Source organism: Aythya ferina, assembly GCF_964211825.1.
Source record: "Aythya ferina genome assembly, chromosome: 33".
Taxonomy (NCBI): domain Eukaryota; kingdom Metazoa; phylum Chordata; class Aves; order Anseriformes; family Anatidae; genus Aythya; species Aythya ferina.
Window position 1 is genome coordinate 1641791 of NC_140330.1, and position 14494 is coordinate 1656284.

Below are 14494 nucleotides of genomic sequence, written 5' to 3' on the forward strand. Positions count from 1 at the left end.
CACTCGCTTCCGCCCTTCTCCCTCCCGCCCGCCGCCACTTCCGCCCGGCCGCACAAGATGGCGGCGCCCACTCTGCGGGGCCTGGCGCTGGGCCTGGCCCGGGCCGCGGTCCCGGTGCGGCCGTACCGGGCGGCCCCGCTGCGGCCCCGCGCGGTGTCGCGGCCTCTCCCGGAGGCCGAGGAGCGGCGGGCGGCGGCGCGGCGCTTCGGGAGGCTGGGGGAGGCGGCGGGGGTAGCGGTGGAGCGGCTGTGGCCCAGCCCCGAGGAGCTGCGGGAGCGGGAGGCGGAGGAGCGGGAGTGGGAACCGGCGCTGCGGGACCGGGAGGCGGAGCTGGACCGGCGGGAGAGGGAGGAGGCGGCGCGGAGGGAGGAGAGGTGGGGACGGGGCTGGGGGTGGAGGGGGGGGCCGGGGACGGGGGGGGCACCGGGGGAACCGGAGCGGGCTGGGACCGGGGGGGAGGCGACACCGGGGACAGACGGGAGGGGAGATGGGGACCGGGAGCGGGGGGAGAAGGGGGGGGGGAAACCGGGAACCCCCTCGGGTTCAGTCAGGGAGCACCGGGGCAGCTCCCGGTGTCTGTGTGTGTGTGGGGGGGGGGGGAGTTGCCCCCCCCCCCGACCCCCCCGTTCCGTTCCCGTCCCCGCAGGCAGCAGTTGGTGGCGCGGAGCCTGGCGGCGATGCCGGCGGCGGTGGCAGCCTGGAGGCAGGAGCGGGCGGAGGCTCGGGAGCGGAGCCTGCGGGAGGCCGCCCGGAGGCAGCGGCTGCTGGCGGAGGCGGGGGCGCGCCTGGGGGGCCCCCCCCGTGCCGGAGACCCCCGGACCCAGGCGCTGCTGCAGGAGCTGGAGCGGGATGAGCGGCGCCGGGAGAAGCGGCGGCGGCGGCAGGAACGGGAAGAGGCTGCCCGCAGTGCCCTGGCCGCCGCCGAGGCCGCCGCCGCCTCCCAGCGCCCCCCCCCCGGTGGGAGCGGGGTGGGGGAGGCCCCCCCGGAGAGCTCATGAATGGAGACACCCCCCCCAAAAGAAAAACCAACAAAAAACAGGAGTGTTTTTCCAAAAAGAGGAGTCGTTTCCCCAAAATCGCTGTGAGGGTGCTAGGCTGACTGCCCCCCCTGCCCAAAAGACCTTGTCTTTGCCCCAAAAGGTGTTGTTCCTTTCCCAAAAGAGCCCCTTTTTTCTCTAAAAGCCCCCCCCCGGAGGTACCAGGGTGGGAGAGACCCCCCCCATCCCCCCATAGTGCTCCCAAATGAAGACCCCCAACCCCCTCCCCCCCCAAGAAAACAGGAGCGGGATTGGGTTGTTTCCCCTAAAATCCCTGTGTGGGGGGGTGCTGGGCTGACTGCCCCCCCTCCAGAATGAAGCACCCCCAAAAGACCTGGAGGAGTTCCTCCTTCCTCAAAAGGCCTCATTCTTCCCCCAAAACACGTTGTTCTTCCCCCAGAAGCCTCGTTCTTTCCCCAAAATCTCGCCTTCTTCCCCCAAAATCCAGGTGCTCACACGCGGGGGCGGGTTTAAAATTCTGTATTTAATCTCTGCCCCCGGGGCTGTTTTCTTTCTGTTTTGTTTATTTTTATTTTATTTTTTTTTTAAATCTCCCGCGGGGGCTGCCCACCCCCCCCTTCCAGGGCCAAACAGTGGAGGGGAAATTTGGGGAGGGGGAGGGAGGAGGAATTTGGGGAGGGGAGGGACACAGAGAGGAAGCCTTTGTCCGGAGCGGGCCCGGGGGGGGGGGGCAGCACCCATTGCTGCTCCCCCCAACCCTCACTGGGACTCGGGGGGGGGGGGGTCCCAGCCTTGCCCCTCCTCGCACCCCTCCCCTCCCCTGGGGGGGGGGGGGGGAGGGCGAGGCCGTGTAGCCCCGGGGGGGGCCGTGGGGGGTTCCCGGCCCCCCCGTGTGGGTCTCAGTCGTCGTCGAAGTTCTGGCTGAGCAGGAAGTTGGCCGCCAGGTTCTCGTTCTTCTCACAGGCGAAGTAGGCCTGGATCACCAGGCTCTCGGGGAAGCCCAGCGCCTTCAACTGCGGGGGGGGGGGGGAGAAATTGGGGGGGGGCGTTGGCGTTCACTCTGGGCCGTACCAACACCCCCGTGACCCCCCCACAGCCTCCCACAGGATGAGCCCCCCCCCCCCAGGGGACAGCGACCCTGCAGTCGTGCTTTGGGCTGTTAACTCTGCTCCCTACTGACGGCTGGGGAGCAGTTACCCCAATTTAAGTCAGATTCCTAATCAGTTATTCCTCCTACTGCTAATTATTTTATCGCTTATTACTCCAACTGGTGCTCTGCTGCACTCCATCACCTCACCTGAGCCTGGCTCCAAAAAACAAAACCCCAGGAGGCCCCCCCCCCCCGCCCCCTACTGACGGCCGCCCCCCCGGGCCCCCCCTCACCCTTTCTATGGCTTCTTTTTCCTGAGGCGTCACTTGGATGTAGTTCATCTGCGGGGACTCGTCCCCAATGGCCCCCATCTCGCCCTCCAGCTCGCCCAGCTCGCCCAGCGGCTCGTTCAGCATCTGGATGAACTGCTCCTGGTGCTGGCTGATTTGCTGGGGGGAGGAGGAGGAGGAGGATGAAGGGGGGGGGTTTGGGGGTCCCGGGGGGGTTGTGGGGGTCCCGGGGGGCGCGGTACCTGCAGGAGCTGGGGGTTCTCCTGGCCCAGCTGCTGGAGCAGGGCGGGCAGCAGCGCCGGGTTCTGCTGGATCACCTGCCGCATGTTCTGGAACTGCGGCTGCTCCCGCAGGAACTCCAGCGGGTTCTCCCCTGGGGGGTGTAGAGGGGGGAGGGAGGGCGGGGCCTAGATAAGCCACGCCCACCCCGGCATCGACCACGCCCCTCGTGTTGAACCGGGACACGCCCACAAAGGGGTGGAGCCGGGGGTAAGCCCCACCCCTGCCCAGGGAGCCTAAAGGAGGGAGCAGGACTTGGGGGGAGGCGGGGCTTCCCCATAGGTGGGTGGGGCTTCCATCAGGTGGGCGGGGCTTCCCTCAAGGGGGTGGGGCTCTCCAGAGGTGGGCGGTGCTTCTAATCAGGCCACACCCCCACTCCCCCTCTATCCCCACCCAATAAAGACATTAACCCCAAGCCCCGTCCCCACCACAGGCCCTGCCCACCCAAACCGCGGGGGCGTGGCCACTCCCGACCCCTCCCACTGTGGGCATGTCCACGCCGAGGCCCCGCCCCCACCGACCTTCAGGCGGGGGCTGCTCCGGGGGGCGGCTCTCCTGCACCGGCGGCCGCTCGGGCTCGGGGCTGCCGGGGATGCCCTGGGGGGGTGCACAGAGGGTGAGGGGGAGTCGGGGGGGTCGCAGCCCCCTCCCCAGCCCCCCCGGCACCCCCCAGCCCCCCGCTCACCGTCAGCAGGTACTCGACGGCGCGGTGGGGGTTGTTGTAGCTGGCCCGCAGCGCGGCCACCACCCGCTCGCGCTCGTAGCCCATGGACATGATCTCGGTCAGCATCGTCTCGTACTCCGAACCCGTCACTGCGGGAAGGGGTCAGCGCCACCCCTGGACCCCCCTCCCAAAAAAAACATTCCCCACCCCCACCCCCTAAAAACCCTGGGCAGGGTCTGCCCTGTCCCGCCCCTACCCAAAATCCCACCCCCCCGCCCCATCTTCCCCCCCCAGTCCCCCAATTGCTTTATTTTGCACCCCCCCCATATTGTGTTCCCCCCCCATTAACCCTCCCAACCCCCCCCCCAACCTTTCCATGCCCCCCCCCTCCACCCCCCCATCCCCCACTTACCAAACCCCTCCACACGCTCCTGGAGCTCCCCCCGCCCCCCCCACTCCCCTGCAGCCCCCCCCCCTTGTGACCCCTCCCCCCCCCACGCTCCCCCCCCCCCCAGCACCCACCAAGGGTGGAGGCAGCGTCGGCCGAGCGCCCCGCACCACCTGGGGGGGGAACAGAGCTGCGAATTCAAGAGAGAGACGTGGCAGCGGGGCTCTTCCAACAGATTTAACCAGCCCTCCCCCTGGACGCCCCCCCACCCCCCAAAAAAACCCCACCCCATCCCCCTTTCCCTACCGCACCCCAAAACCTCCTCCATTGCCCCCCCCCCCCAAAACCCCTGAATCTCACCCAAAACGCCCTTTGTGCTCAGCCCCGACCCCCCCCCAGCTAATTACGGGTGGCAGCATATAAATAAATTTAACACTCCCCTCCGACCCCCCCCCCCACTACAAGCGGCCCCATTCCTCCTCACCTGGCCGCGGGCTCTGCCGCCGTGAGCGGGGGGAGGTCCTGGGAGGGTGGCTCTTCGCTGGGGGCCGCCGGCGGTGGGGGGGGGACAGCGTCAGCGGCCGGGGGGGGCCCCGGTGCTGGGGGGGGGTCTGAGGCGGCGGCTGCAGCGGCTTCAGGGGCGGCAGTGCCCAGCGCGGCGGCTTTGGCCTGCGGGAGGAGGGGGTGAGGTGAGGGGGGATTTGAGGGTTGGGGGGGGGTCTGTGTGGGGGTTTTTTGGCGGGGGGGCACCTTGGTGACCATGACGACGACGAAGTTCTTCTCGTCGATGCGGTACTCGCGGATGGGCACCTCGTCGCTCAGGATCTTGCCGGCGTAGATCAGCTTCTGGCCCGCCACGGGGAAGGCGTCGCTGCCCTTCTCCGCCTCGATCTTCTCCTTCAGCGCCCTCACCTGGGGGGGGCACGGGGGGGGTCACCCCAAAACGGGGAAGGACCCCAAAACGGGGGGGGGCAACCGGAAAGGGGGAAATGGCACCAGGAGTAGGGGTATCCCAAAAAGAGGGGAGAACCCCAAAAGGAGAGGGAACCCTAAAGAGATGATCGCCCCCAAAAAGGAAGAATCACCCTCAAACAGCAACAGTACCCCAAAAGGGGAAAAACGCCCCAAATAAGGAAAACCGCCCCAAAAACAGGGATGCTCCAAAAGCAGAAAAATGATCCTAAATAGAGGAACAGCGCCCCAAAAGCAGGGGTATCCTAAAAGGCTGAGATCACTCCAAAAGTGGAGGCACCCGACAAGGAGAAATCCCCCCAAACAGAAGAGAATCACCCCAAAAGCAGGGGCACCCAAAAGGGGAAAATCACCCCAAAAGCAAGGGACACCCCAAAAAACAGGAGACTGTCCCCGAAAGCAGTAGCTCACCCCAAAAGCGAGGGGGGGGCGTTCTCTTGGGCTACATCCCCTGGGGGGGCTGCCTGAGCTCCCCCGGCCCCACAGGGCTTGGTGGGGACCCCCGGCCCCAAAAACCCCCGGGGCTGCCCCATTTGGGGATGGGGAGGGGGAAGGGGAGCTTGGACTGCACCATTGGGGGGGGTACGGGGGGGGGCGTCCGATTTGGGGGGGTTGGGACTGCACCATTGGGATGGGGAAGGAAGGGAGGGGTGGGGTAGGAGGGGGATTGGGGGGGGTTCGGGGGGAGGCGGGGACTGCCCCATTTTGGGGGGCGGGGGGGGGGCGCAGGATGCGGGGGGGGCCGCACCATTGGGGGAACGGAAAAGAGGGGAGAGGGCAGCATCCCCCCAAACCGCCCCCTGCCCCCCCGAACCCCCCCCAACCCCCCCCAAAGCCGAACCCGCCCCCCCCAACGCCGGGGGGGGGGAGGGGCGCCCCGAACGCCTCCCCCAACAGCCCCCAACCCCCCCCCCCGGCCCTGCTGCCCCCCCCCCTCCGGCACCGTCTCGTGCGGCTCCATGCGGATCTTGAAGGTTTGCTGCTGCAGCGTCTTCAGCGTCACGGTCACCGCCATGGCGGCGGCGGCGGCTCCGGCTCCTCCCGGCGGCCCCACAACATGCAACTCACGCCGCCGCCATCTTAAGCGCCCCGCCGCTTCCGCCACACGTGACCGCGCCGGACCGGAACTGGCGTCAGTCCCCGCTCCCCCCCCTCCTCCCCATTCCCCCCTCCCTTCCGTTCCCGCCGTCGTCACGTGACGGAGGGGGCGGTGCCGCACACGACGGGGTCACGCGATGGGGGGGCGGTGATGCGGCACCGCGGTCACGTGATGGGGGTGATGCCGCCCCGCGGGGTCACGTGAGGCGCGGCGCGCACAAAATGGCGGCGCGCAGAGAAGATGGCGCGGGCGGACAGAGCTGAGGCGAGGCGGGCGGGGCCGGGACGAGCTTTAATTTAAACACAAACCGCGGCGCGGCCACCGACGGGCGCGGAGGGCGCCCTCACCCCACCCCCAACCCCCTCCAACCCCACCCCGGCACCGGAGCCCGCCGCTTCCCCCTCCCCCCCCCGGTACCGGGCCCGGTGCCGTTCCTGAGTCCTCGCCCCGCGCCCCTCCCCCTCCTCCCCTCCCCCTCCCCCGGGCGAGCCCCGGCGCCGTCCCATTTCCCCCCCCCCGGGCCGGGAGGGGCCGCCCGTTAAAAAAAAAAAAAAAAAAATCCGAAGTCCAGGTCTCACAGAGACATTACGCTCGCTCCCCGCGGGGTCGGGGCGCTGCCCCGGCGGGGCCCGGTGCGGCGGGACCGGGGCCTCCCCCCCCCTCACAGCTCATCCTTGGGGGCCGCCCCCGCGTCCTCCTCCTTCTCCGCCTCCTCATCTTCGTCGTCTTCCTCCTCATCGTCATCCGCGTCCCCCTCCTCGTCCCCCTCCTCCTCCTTGCGCTGTTTGTCCTCCTCCTCCTGCTTCTTGCGCTGCTCCTCGTCCTGCGCCTCCTTCATCTTCCTCTCCGCCTCCTGCAGGGCACGGGGGGGTCACGGCCATGCCCCAAGGGCGGACACGGGGGGGTCACAGCAGTGCCCCCAACACCCCAGGGCTGCGGGGGGAACCCGGCTCTGGTTGTGTGTGTCCCCCCCCGTACCTTGGTGGCCCCCCAGGTGTCGTTGCCGAACTCCTCAGCGAACTTCTCATCGTCGGTGATGAGGAAATTGTCGAAAATGGTGCCCGACTTCACCTAGGGCAGAGCAGGGGGGGCTCAGCGGGACCCCTGGGGGGGTGTGGGGACGCCCAAAAACCCAGGGGGGTGCACCCACAGCACCGCCCCCTCCTCCCACCTGCCACAGGTCAAGGCCGATGACGCCAAAGCTGTCGTAGGCGTAGATGCTGGGGTCGGGCGTGTACTCGGGGTTGTCGATCTCGGGGTGCACCCACTTCCCCTTGTAGTTGGGGTTGTCGATCTGCCGCGGCCTCCACTCGCCCTGAAGGGGCAGAGGCAGGGTTCAGAGGAGGGGGGAAACGGCCCCAAACTGGTCCCCCAGGGGGGTGTGGGGCACCAGGCTTCACCTTGTACTCGGGGTTCTGGATGACGGGGGGCTCCCACTCCCCGTCCATCTCCTCATCCCAGTCCTCCGGCTTCTTGGCGTCAGGGTCTGGGATGTGCTCAGGCTTGTCCCAATCCTGGGGAGGGGGGCAAAAAAAAAGAAGAGGGGTCAGGGCTCTGCCCACAACCCCCCCCAACCCCTCCCCAGCCCCTTGGGTGCCCCCCACCTCAGGCTTGGAGTCCTCGGGGTCGTCAATCTTGGCCCGCTCGTCCCAGTCGTCCGGCTTCTTGGCCTCGGGGTCCTTGATCTTTTTGGGGGGCAGGAAGTCCCAATCGTCCTCCAGGCTCCCCGACTCTACCTTGCTGTTGTCGATCTTCACCTCGTAGGTGTTGTCGGGGCGCACGATCAGGGTGTAGAGGTGGGTGAACTCGTCGTCCTGCGGGGGGAGGGGGCGCTCAGCGGGGCCGGGCTCATCCCCACAGCACCGCCAGGAGGGGCTGAGCCCCCCCGCGCCCCCCCACGCACCTTGCAGCGTATGTCCTTGTTGATGAGAACGTTCTTGCCCTTGTAGTTGAAGATAACGTGCACCTTCTTGGTGCCGGGCCCGCAGATATCAGGGCCTGGGGGGGACAGAGAGGTTATGGGGGGGAACCTGAGCCTGCTGCTGCCTGGGGGGGTGCGGCAAGGGGGGAGGGTGGCCACCCACCAAACATGATGTTGTACTCGGAGTCGCCGTGCATGTCCTCCTGGCTCAGGCCGGCCGGGAAGAGCTTGACGTAGCCCCCGCCGCAGTCGATGTTCTGCTCGTGCTTCACCGTGAACTGCACCACCAGTGTCTTGTCGCGGTTGCTGAAGGGCTCGAAGCGCGAGGAGAGGGCGTAGAAACGGGCGTCCTGGCTTGTCTGGATCCCTGTCGGGGCACCAAAACCCCCCCCCCGTGGCTCAGCCCCGAGCAGCCCCACCACCCCCAGCCAGGGCTGTAACGAGCACAAGTGGCTAATTCACTAATTAATTGTCCCCAGGAGTCTCTGCCTCACCTTTGTCCTTCTCAGCGTCGCCATAGAACTTGCCGGCGGTCAGCACGAAGCGGCCGTAGTCCGGCTTGTGCTTGGATTCCACCCACCGCTGGGTCCAGGCATCTGCGGGAGGGGAGCAGGTGAGAACCCCCGGTCCTCCCCGCGGGCCTCCCCCAGAAGGAAACGGGCTCTGCCCCTCCCCGCAGGGCCGGAAGCGGGGCGGCTCCCGGCCACCTGCACAGCCCTGCGCTGGCTCCTCACGCTCAGGAGGAGCCTGCGGGGATTGCTGCCTGCTCCCCCTGCACCCGCAGCTCTATCTAAGGGGGCCGTCCCCATGCCGCCGCCTTGCTGCAAGCTCCAGGGAGGCAAAAATAAGGCTTCAGAGGGCTCCCTGGCTGCAGCAGGATTTAGGGTCCCGAAGAAGAACAACCCCACAACATGTGCCAGGCCCCATCCCACACCACCCCCATGGGGGAACACCCTGCTCAGGGTGGTTCTGCCCCCACTGAGCAGCCTCCTTCCCCTACAGGGCCACTCCTCGTCCCCAGCCCTTTGTCCCCTGCAGCTGAGCGGGGGCCACTTTGAACCCACAGCCCTCCCAGGGCACCGCTCCCCAGCCCAGTGGGGGCTGCCTGGCTCACACCCCCCCCAGTACACCCCAACCAGGGGCACCCCGAGGCCCTCACCCCCTCACCCCCCCCATCACCTGCCTCTCCCCAGCCCCATCTCCTCCGTGCCTCAACACCTTTCCTGTGACCCTGATCTCCTTCAGCCCCTGCCCACAGAGACCCCTTCCCCAGGCTGTCCCCCCGCCGCAGCCCCCAACTGCCAGCCTAGGGGTGGCCTTCAGGCCCCCCCGTTCCTCCTCCAGGTCCCCCTGCTCCTCCTCAAGCCCCCCCTTTTCCCCCCAAGCCCCCCCTTTTCCTCTCAAGCCCCCCCCCCCAACCCCTTCCCCTTTCCCTCGGGGACCCCCTCAGAGACCTCCCAGCCCCCTCCCTGTCCCCCCCCCTTGGGCCCCCTCCCCTTTCACCCCCCCTCAGAGCCCCCTCCCCTTTCTCCCCCCCCCCTCTGGCCCCCTCCCCTCTAGCCCCTCCCTTGCCCCCCCCCCCCCTCACCTCCATCCAAGAACTCCTCCCGGAAGAACTCCGCGGGCCCAGCCGCCGCCAGCGCCAGGAGGAGGGCGGCGAGCAGCAGGGGGAGGCCGAGGCGGCTCATGGCGGCGGCGGCGCGGTCCCACACGGCCCAGTCGGGGCGCACCCTCCCTCCCGGCCCGGCGGCGCCCGGCACTGCGGAGGGGGGCGACGGCGACGGCGCCTTTTATACGCCCGCCGCCCCTCGGCCCGCCCCCGGACGCTGCCCATTGGCCGGCGCCCGCGCGGCGCCCGCTCCCATTGGCCGCCCGCCCGCTGGCCGGCGGCGGCGGAGCCCCCGAACGTTGGCGTCCCAGATGGCCGCTTCCTATTGGCTGAGCCGGGCGGCCAATGAGGAGCGACCACGCGTTCGGAGGGAGACGCCCCCCCCCCACCCGCGCTCCTCCCCCCTCCCTCCGCGGGGCGCGTCACGGCGGTCACGTGGTTGGGGGCAGGGCCGGGCCACCTGCGGACCACGTGGGGGGGGGGGGCGCCATCCCATAATAGCACCGCGACGGTGCGCGGGGGGGACCCGTGGGGTGCCCCCAGTCGGCCTGGGGGGGCTTAGAGCCCGATTTGGGGCTGTGACGCAAGCAGTAATGACGTCATATCGCGTGTCGAGGGAGCCCCCCCCCGGATGGGGGCGGTGGTGGGGCCCTGGGGGGCGTTGCCATGGCAACAGCCTGTAAAGGGGGGGCTGTCGTCATGGCGACGGCCCTGGGGCCCCGCGGGGCGCGGGCTGTGACATCACCTAGCTCCCCATGACGTCATTCTCCGCCCTCATGGCGTCACAGCGCCCCCCGTCGCGCCTCGCAGCCTCCCCCTCCCCGCGGGGCCCCCCGGGGCTGCCCCGCCACTCCCAAGATGGCGCCTCCCTCCCGCCACACTCAAGATGGCGGCGCCCACGCGCGGCACGGGGACGGGGCGGGGGAGGAACACTTCCGGGTGGCGGCGGGAGCGCTTCCGGCCGCCGCGATGTCGCCGAGCGTGGCGGAGCTGCTGCTGCAGCGGCTGGAGCGGGAGCCGCCGGGGCCCGGGGGCGGCCTCTGCAGCCTGGAGGCGGCCGCCGCGCTCGGCCTCGACCACCAGACGCTCGTGGGCGCCGTCAAGAGCCTGCAGGCGCTCGGAGAGGTGGGGGCGCCGCGGCCCACGCGGGTTCGGGGCCCGGGCCCGGGGATCCCGGGGCCAGTGCTGGCGCCGGTGACAGCCCCGGTGTCATCGCCCCGGCCCCTTCGCGGGGCCGGTGCTGCTGCCGGTCCCCTTTCCGGTGCCGGTCCCGGTACTGACCACGCTGCCGGTGCTATTCCCGGGGCCGCTGCCCCTGGTGCTGATCCCGGTCCCATTCTCGGTCCCGGTGCCCATCCCGGTGATCCCGGTGCCATTCCCGGTCCTATTTCCAGTCCCGGTGCCGTTCCCGTCCCATTCTCGGCCCCGGTTCCAATCCCGGCTCTCCCGGTGCCCCCCGCAGGTGATCGAGGCGGAGGCGCGGGCGGCCACGCGCTGGGAGCTGAGCGAGGAGGGCGCGGAGGTGCTGCGGGCCGGCAGCCCCGAGGTGCGGCTCTTCCACAGCCTCCCGCCCGAGGGGCTGCCCCAGAGCGACGCCATGGTGAGGGGGGGGGGGGGGTTACCGGGAGGGCGAGGGAGGGGGGGCACCGGGGGGGTCCTCACCGCCCCCCTCCGGTTCCTTCCCCCCCCCAGAAGCTGCCCGGTGCCCAGGTGGGCTTCAGCAAGGCCATGGCCAACAAGTGGCTGCGCCTCGACAAGGCGGCGCCCGGCGGCCCCCGCATCTTCCGTGCCGTGAGTGCCCCCCGCACCCCCCCAAACACCCCCGAGGGGGCCACCCACCCGTCCGTCCGTCCGCCCACCCGTCCGTCCGTCCCGCAGGTGGAGGCGGTGCAGGACACGGTGCAGGACGGCCTGCGCAGGGTGCAGGAGGGTGACGCCGCCGGGCTGCCCGAGCGCGAGCGCAACGAGCTCAAGAGGAGGAAGCTGCTGCTCGAAGTGTGAGCCCCATCCCCCCCCCCCCCAAAAAAAAATCCCCCCCCCAAATAAAATACCACATCCCCCCCCAACCCCGTATGGACCCCCTATTCTGCCCACAAACCCCATGTTCTGCCTCAAAACCCCTGCATTCTCCCCCAAAAGCTCTGCATTCCCCCCAAAAAACATGTATTTCCCCAAAATCACATGTATTCCCCCCAAATGACTCTGTATTTCCCCCCAAAACCACATATTCCTCCCCCTAAAAAACATTCCCCCCAAAAAGAAAATATCCCCCCTGAAAACCTCGTATTCCCTCCCCAAAACCCTGTATTTCCTCCCCCCCAAAAAATATTCTCCCCCAAACCCCCTATCTCTCCTCCCCCCCAAAAAAAATCCCCCCAAAAGCCTGTTCCCCCCAAAAAGAACTGTTCCCTCCCAAATATCCCCTATTCTCCCCCCCTAAAAAAACTATTCCCCCCAAACCCTCATATTCCCCCCAAAGACCCCCTATTCTCCCCCAAAACCTATTTCCCCCCAAAAACCCCTATTTCCCCCCCATAAAAACTATTCTCCCCCCCAAAAAAAAACATATCTCCCCCCCAAACCCCACATACCCCCCAAAAAAAACCCTCATCCCCCCCCCAGCACCCTCAAGTCCTACTGGATCCGCAAGGGCCGCGCCTTCAGCACGGCGGTGGCGCGGCAGGAGACCGACCTGACGCCAGAGATGATTGCGACGTGAGTCTGGGGGCGCAGGGGGGGCCCCAACCGTGCCCCCCCCTCCCCAAAATGACCCCATAACCCCCCCGTATAGGGGCTCGTGGCGCCAGCTCCCCTTCAAGCCCTACAACTTCTCGGCGCTGGGGCTGCCGCCCGCCTGCGGCCACCTCCACCCCCTGCTCAAGGTGCGCTCCCAGCTCCGCCAGATCTTCCTGGAGATGGGGTGAGTTGGGGGGGGTGCACACACAAAAAGGGGGGGGCTACGACGGCGCAGGCCCCCCCTCCCGGTGATGCCGTGGCCCCCCAACAGGTTCACGGAGATGCCCACCGACAATTTTGTGGAGAGCTCCTTCTGGAACTTCGACGCCCTCTTCCAGCCCCAGCAGCACCCAGCGCGGGACCAGCACGACACCTTCTTCCTGCAGGGTGCGTGGTGGGGGGGCAAATCCCCGCTGCCCCCCCTCCCCATGTTTCCCAAATCCCCGCTGATCCCCCCCTTTCCACCCCCAGACCCCGCTGAAGCCCCTGAGCTGCCCGCCAGCTACATGGCCAAGGTGAAGAAGGTGCACTCACAGGGAGGCTACGGCTCGCAGGGGTGAGCGGGGTGGGGTTGAGTTTGGGGGGGCTCTGCCGCCCCCCCCACACACCCCTTTGTAGCGTTGGGACTGATAAGCCCCCCCCCAGGTACAAATACGAGTGGAAGGTGGAAGAGGCGCGGAAGAACCTGCTGCGCACCCACACCACATCTGCCAGCGCCCGTGCACTCTATCACTTGGCCTGCCAGGTGGGCCAGGATTTAGGGAGGTGGGGGGGGGAAGAAAAGGAAAAGGAACATGGGGGGACATTGCCTGACCCCCCCCCCCGCAATGTTTTTCCAGGAGAAGTTCACCCCCGTGAAGTATTTCTCCATTGACCGCGTGTTCCGCAACGAGAGCCTGGATGCCACCCACCTGGCCGAGTTCCACCAGGTGGAGGGGGTGGTGGCCGACCGCGGGCTCACCCTGGGCCACCTCATGGGCACCCTCCGGGAGTTCTTCACCAAGCTGGGTACTGGGGGGGGGGCACCGAGGCAAGGGGAGGGGGCTGGGGCACCCCCCTGACACCCCTCTTCCCCCCCCAGGCATCACCAAGCTGCGTTTCAAGCCCGCCTATAACCCCTACACGGAGCCCAGCATGGAGGTGTTCAGCTACCACGAGGGTGAGGGGGACCTGCAAGGCGTGGGGGGGCTCCCTGTGTGTATTTTTTTTTTTAGGTGGGGGAGTCACCTCAGCCTCGTTCTCTGTGGAATTTGGGGATTGGCTTAATCTCTTCCTCTCCTGGGGGGCACCCCTGAGGAGCCTGTGACCTTTTGCAAAGCGTGGAGGGGGGGTGGTCTGCAGGCTGCCCATCTCACACCCTGTGGGGTGGGGGCCCCCCCGTCTCGTTCTGTAGGCCTGAAGAAGTGGGTGGAGGTGGGGAACTCGGGGGTCTTCCGCCCCGAGCTGCTGCTGCCCATGGGGCTGCCCGAGAACGTCTCCGTCATCGCCTGGGGGCTCTCGCTGGAGCGGTGAGTGGAGGGGCAGCCACAGCCCCCCCTCCCCGGGGCAGGCAGGGCCCAGCCCCATCTGACCCCCCCTCATTTCTCTCCTGCTGCAGCCCCACCATGATCAAGTACGGCATCAACAACATTCGCGAGCTGGTGGGGCACCGTGTCAACCTGCAGATGGTCTACGACAGCCCCCTGTGCCGCCTCGACACCTAGAGCCCTATTTATAGTTGAAACCCTAAAACCTGCCCCCAATAAACCTCCTTTGCCCAGCCAGGCGCCTCTGAGTGTGCTGGGGGGGAGCAGCGACCACGCGTGGGGTGAGGGCTGAGGGAAGGTTTTATTGTGACAGAAGGGTTGGGAGGGTTTTTTGGGGGGGAAGGAGCCCTCCTCACCTCTCCACAGCCCGACATGAGGTGACTGAACCCATGAGGTACTCGTGGTGGTGCAGGGCCCGGCTCGTGGTGAGCCCAGGGGAGGGATGGGGGCCTTGGGGCAGCCCAGGAGCTGGGGTTCCTTGTGAGCAGGCTGCATTCACGTCCCGGGGGCTGTGCTGGGGCTTACCGGGTGGGCACTGGGCACTGGCATTGTGGTGGTGGCAGCAGCACGGAGGGGTGTGGGTGCCTCAGGCTCCCTCAGCACATCACGCTGCATCTGTCCCCGCTTTCGGCAGGGCACCAACAGCACCCACCTGCAAAACAACGCCCCGAGTCAACAGAGGAGCCTGGAAATGCCCTGAGGAGAGCGGCAGCAGCCCTCCCGAGCCCCTCGGCCACGATCCCCACCCCAAAAACACCGCCCTGGGGCAGCCGCGCCTCGCCTCGCCTCACGCCATCATGGCGGCCGCTCCCTCTCCTCACAGTGCGCCCCTTCCCGCCTTTTTTCCTCTCGGCCGCCCATTGGCCAGCCGGCGGCGGAGGCGAGCACTGACTGGTCGGCGAGGGTGCCCGTCACCAGCCGC

The 14494-nt window shown here is 68.1% G+C and overlaps 4 protein-coding genes and 1 long non-coding RNA gene across 5 annotated transcripts; 2 read left to right on the forward strand and 3 right to left on the reverse strand.

The window, feature by feature from the left end:
* Positions 1-34: 34 nt before the first annotated feature.
* On the forward strand, positions 35-1058 carry GADD45GIP1 (GADD45G interacting protein 1). Its single transcript, XM_084501769.1, has 2 exons — positions 35-374; positions 647-1058. Exons 1-2 carry the CDS (start codon positions 58-60, stop codon positions 996-998), a joined length of 669 nt encoding a protein of 222 aa, XP_084357895.1. The 5' UTR covers positions 35-57; the 3' UTR covers positions 999-1058.
* Positions 1059-1543: 485 nt separating this feature from the next.
* RAD23A (RAD23 homolog A, nucleotide excision repair protein) lies at positions 1544-5789 on the reverse strand. The gene is made up of 9 exons (XM_084501768.1): positions 5625-5789; positions 4460-4621; positions 4194-4378; positions 3844-3899; positions 3343-3470; positions 3179-3254; positions 2621-2751; positions 2382-2537; positions 1544-2011 (listed from the first exon to the last, which is right to left on the reverse strand). Exons 1-9 carry the CDS (start codon positions 5694-5696, stop codon positions 1898-1900), a joined length of 1080 nt encoding a protein of 359 aa, XP_084357894.1. The 5' UTR covers positions 5697-5789; the 3' UTR covers positions 1544-1897.
* Positions 5790-6052: 263 nt separating this feature from the next.
* CALR (calreticulin) lies at positions 6053-9459 on the reverse strand. The gene is made up of 9 exons (XM_084501765.1): positions 9290-9459; positions 8196-8297; positions 7865-8068; positions 7684-7778; positions 7385-7594; positions 7181-7294; positions 6952-7095; positions 6759-6851; positions 6053-6633 (listed from the first exon to the last, which is right to left on the reverse strand). The coding sequence occupies exons 1-9, from the start codon at positions 9387-9389 to the stop codon at positions 6442-6444; spliced, it is 1254 nt and encodes a 417-aa protein (XP_084357891.1). The 5' UTR covers positions 9390-9459; the 3' UTR covers positions 6053-6441.
* Positions 9460-10153: 694 nt separating this feature from the next.
* FARSA (phenylalanyl-tRNA synthetase subunit alpha) lies at positions 10154-13809 on the forward strand. Its single transcript, XM_084501763.1, has 13 exons — positions 10154-10435; positions 10773-10910; positions 11003-11101; positions 11189-11307; positions 11933-12025; positions 12102-12230; positions 12318-12433; positions 12518-12602; positions 12692-12791; positions 12886-13054; positions 13128-13205; positions 13440-13554; positions 13644-13809. Exons 1-13 carry the CDS (start codon positions 10169-10171, stop codon positions 13747-13749), a joined length of 1614 nt encoding a protein of 537 aa, XP_084357889.1. The 5' UTR covers positions 10154-10168; the 3' UTR covers positions 13750-13809.
* Positions 13810-13854: 45 nt separating this feature from the next.
* Positions 13855-14390, reverse strand: LOC311425769. Its single transcript, XR_014686418.1, has 2 exons — positions 14319-14390; positions 13855-14224 (listed from the first exon to the last, which is right to left on the reverse strand). It is a non-coding gene; the product is annotated as an uncharacterized lncRNA (long non-coding RNA).
* Between the last annotated feature and the right edge of the window lie 104 nt (positions 14391-14494).

What these genes read in the sequence shown, in the direction of transcription:
- GADD45GIP1 (XM_084501769.1), top strand. Translation starts at nt 58, where the DNA reads ATGGCGGCGCCCACTCTGCGGGGCCTGGCGCTGGGCCTGGCCCGGGCC. An exon ending in GCGGCGCGGAGGGAGGAGAG is followed by an intron (nt 375 to 646) that starts GTGGGGACGGGG and finishes CCGTCCCCGCAG; the next exon opens with GCAGCAGTTGGTGGCGCGGA.
- CALR (XM_084501765.1), bottom strand. Translation starts at nt 9,389, where the DNA reads ATGAGCCGCCTCGGCCTCCCCCTGCTGCTCGCCGCCCTCCTCCTGGCG. An exon ending in GGAGGAGTTCTTGGATGGAG is followed by an intron (nt 8,298 to 9,289) that starts GTGAGGGGGGGG and finishes CCCCTCCCGCAG; the next exon opens with ATGCCTGGACCCAGCGGTGG. An exon ending in ACAAGGACATACGCTGCAAG is followed by an intron (nt 7,595 to 7,683) that starts GTGCGTGGGGGG and finishes CTCCCCCCGCAG; the next exon opens with GACGACGAGTTCACCCACCT.
- RAD23A (XM_084501768.1), bottom strand. Translation starts at nt 5,696, where the DNA reads ATGGCGGTGACCGTGACGCTGAAGACGCTGCAGCAGCAAACCTTCAAG. An exon ending in GCATGGAGCCGCACGAGACG is followed by an intron (nt 4,622 to 5,624) that starts GTGCCGGAGGGG and finishes TGCCCCCCCCAG; the next exon opens with GTGAGGGCGCTGAAGGAGAA. An exon ending in CCGTCGAGTACCTGCTGACG is followed by an intron (nt 3,255 to 3,342) that starts GTGAGCGGGGGG and finishes GCACCCCCCCAG; the next exon opens with GGCATCCCCGGCAGCCCCGA.
- FARSA (XM_084501763.1), top strand. Translation starts at nt 10,169, where the DNA reads ATGGCGCCTCCCTCCCGCCACACTCAAGATGGCGGCGCCCACGCGCGG. An exon ending in GGTGTTCAGCTACCACGAGG is followed by an intron (nt 13,206 to 13,439) that starts GTGAGGGGGACC and finishes CTCGTTCTGTAG; the next exon opens with GCCTGAAGAAGTGGGTGGAG. An exon ending in TGGGGGCTCTCGCTGGAGCG is followed by an intron (nt 13,555 to 13,643) that starts GTGAGTGGAGGG and finishes CTCCTGCTGCAG; the next exon opens with CCCCACCATGATCAAGTACG.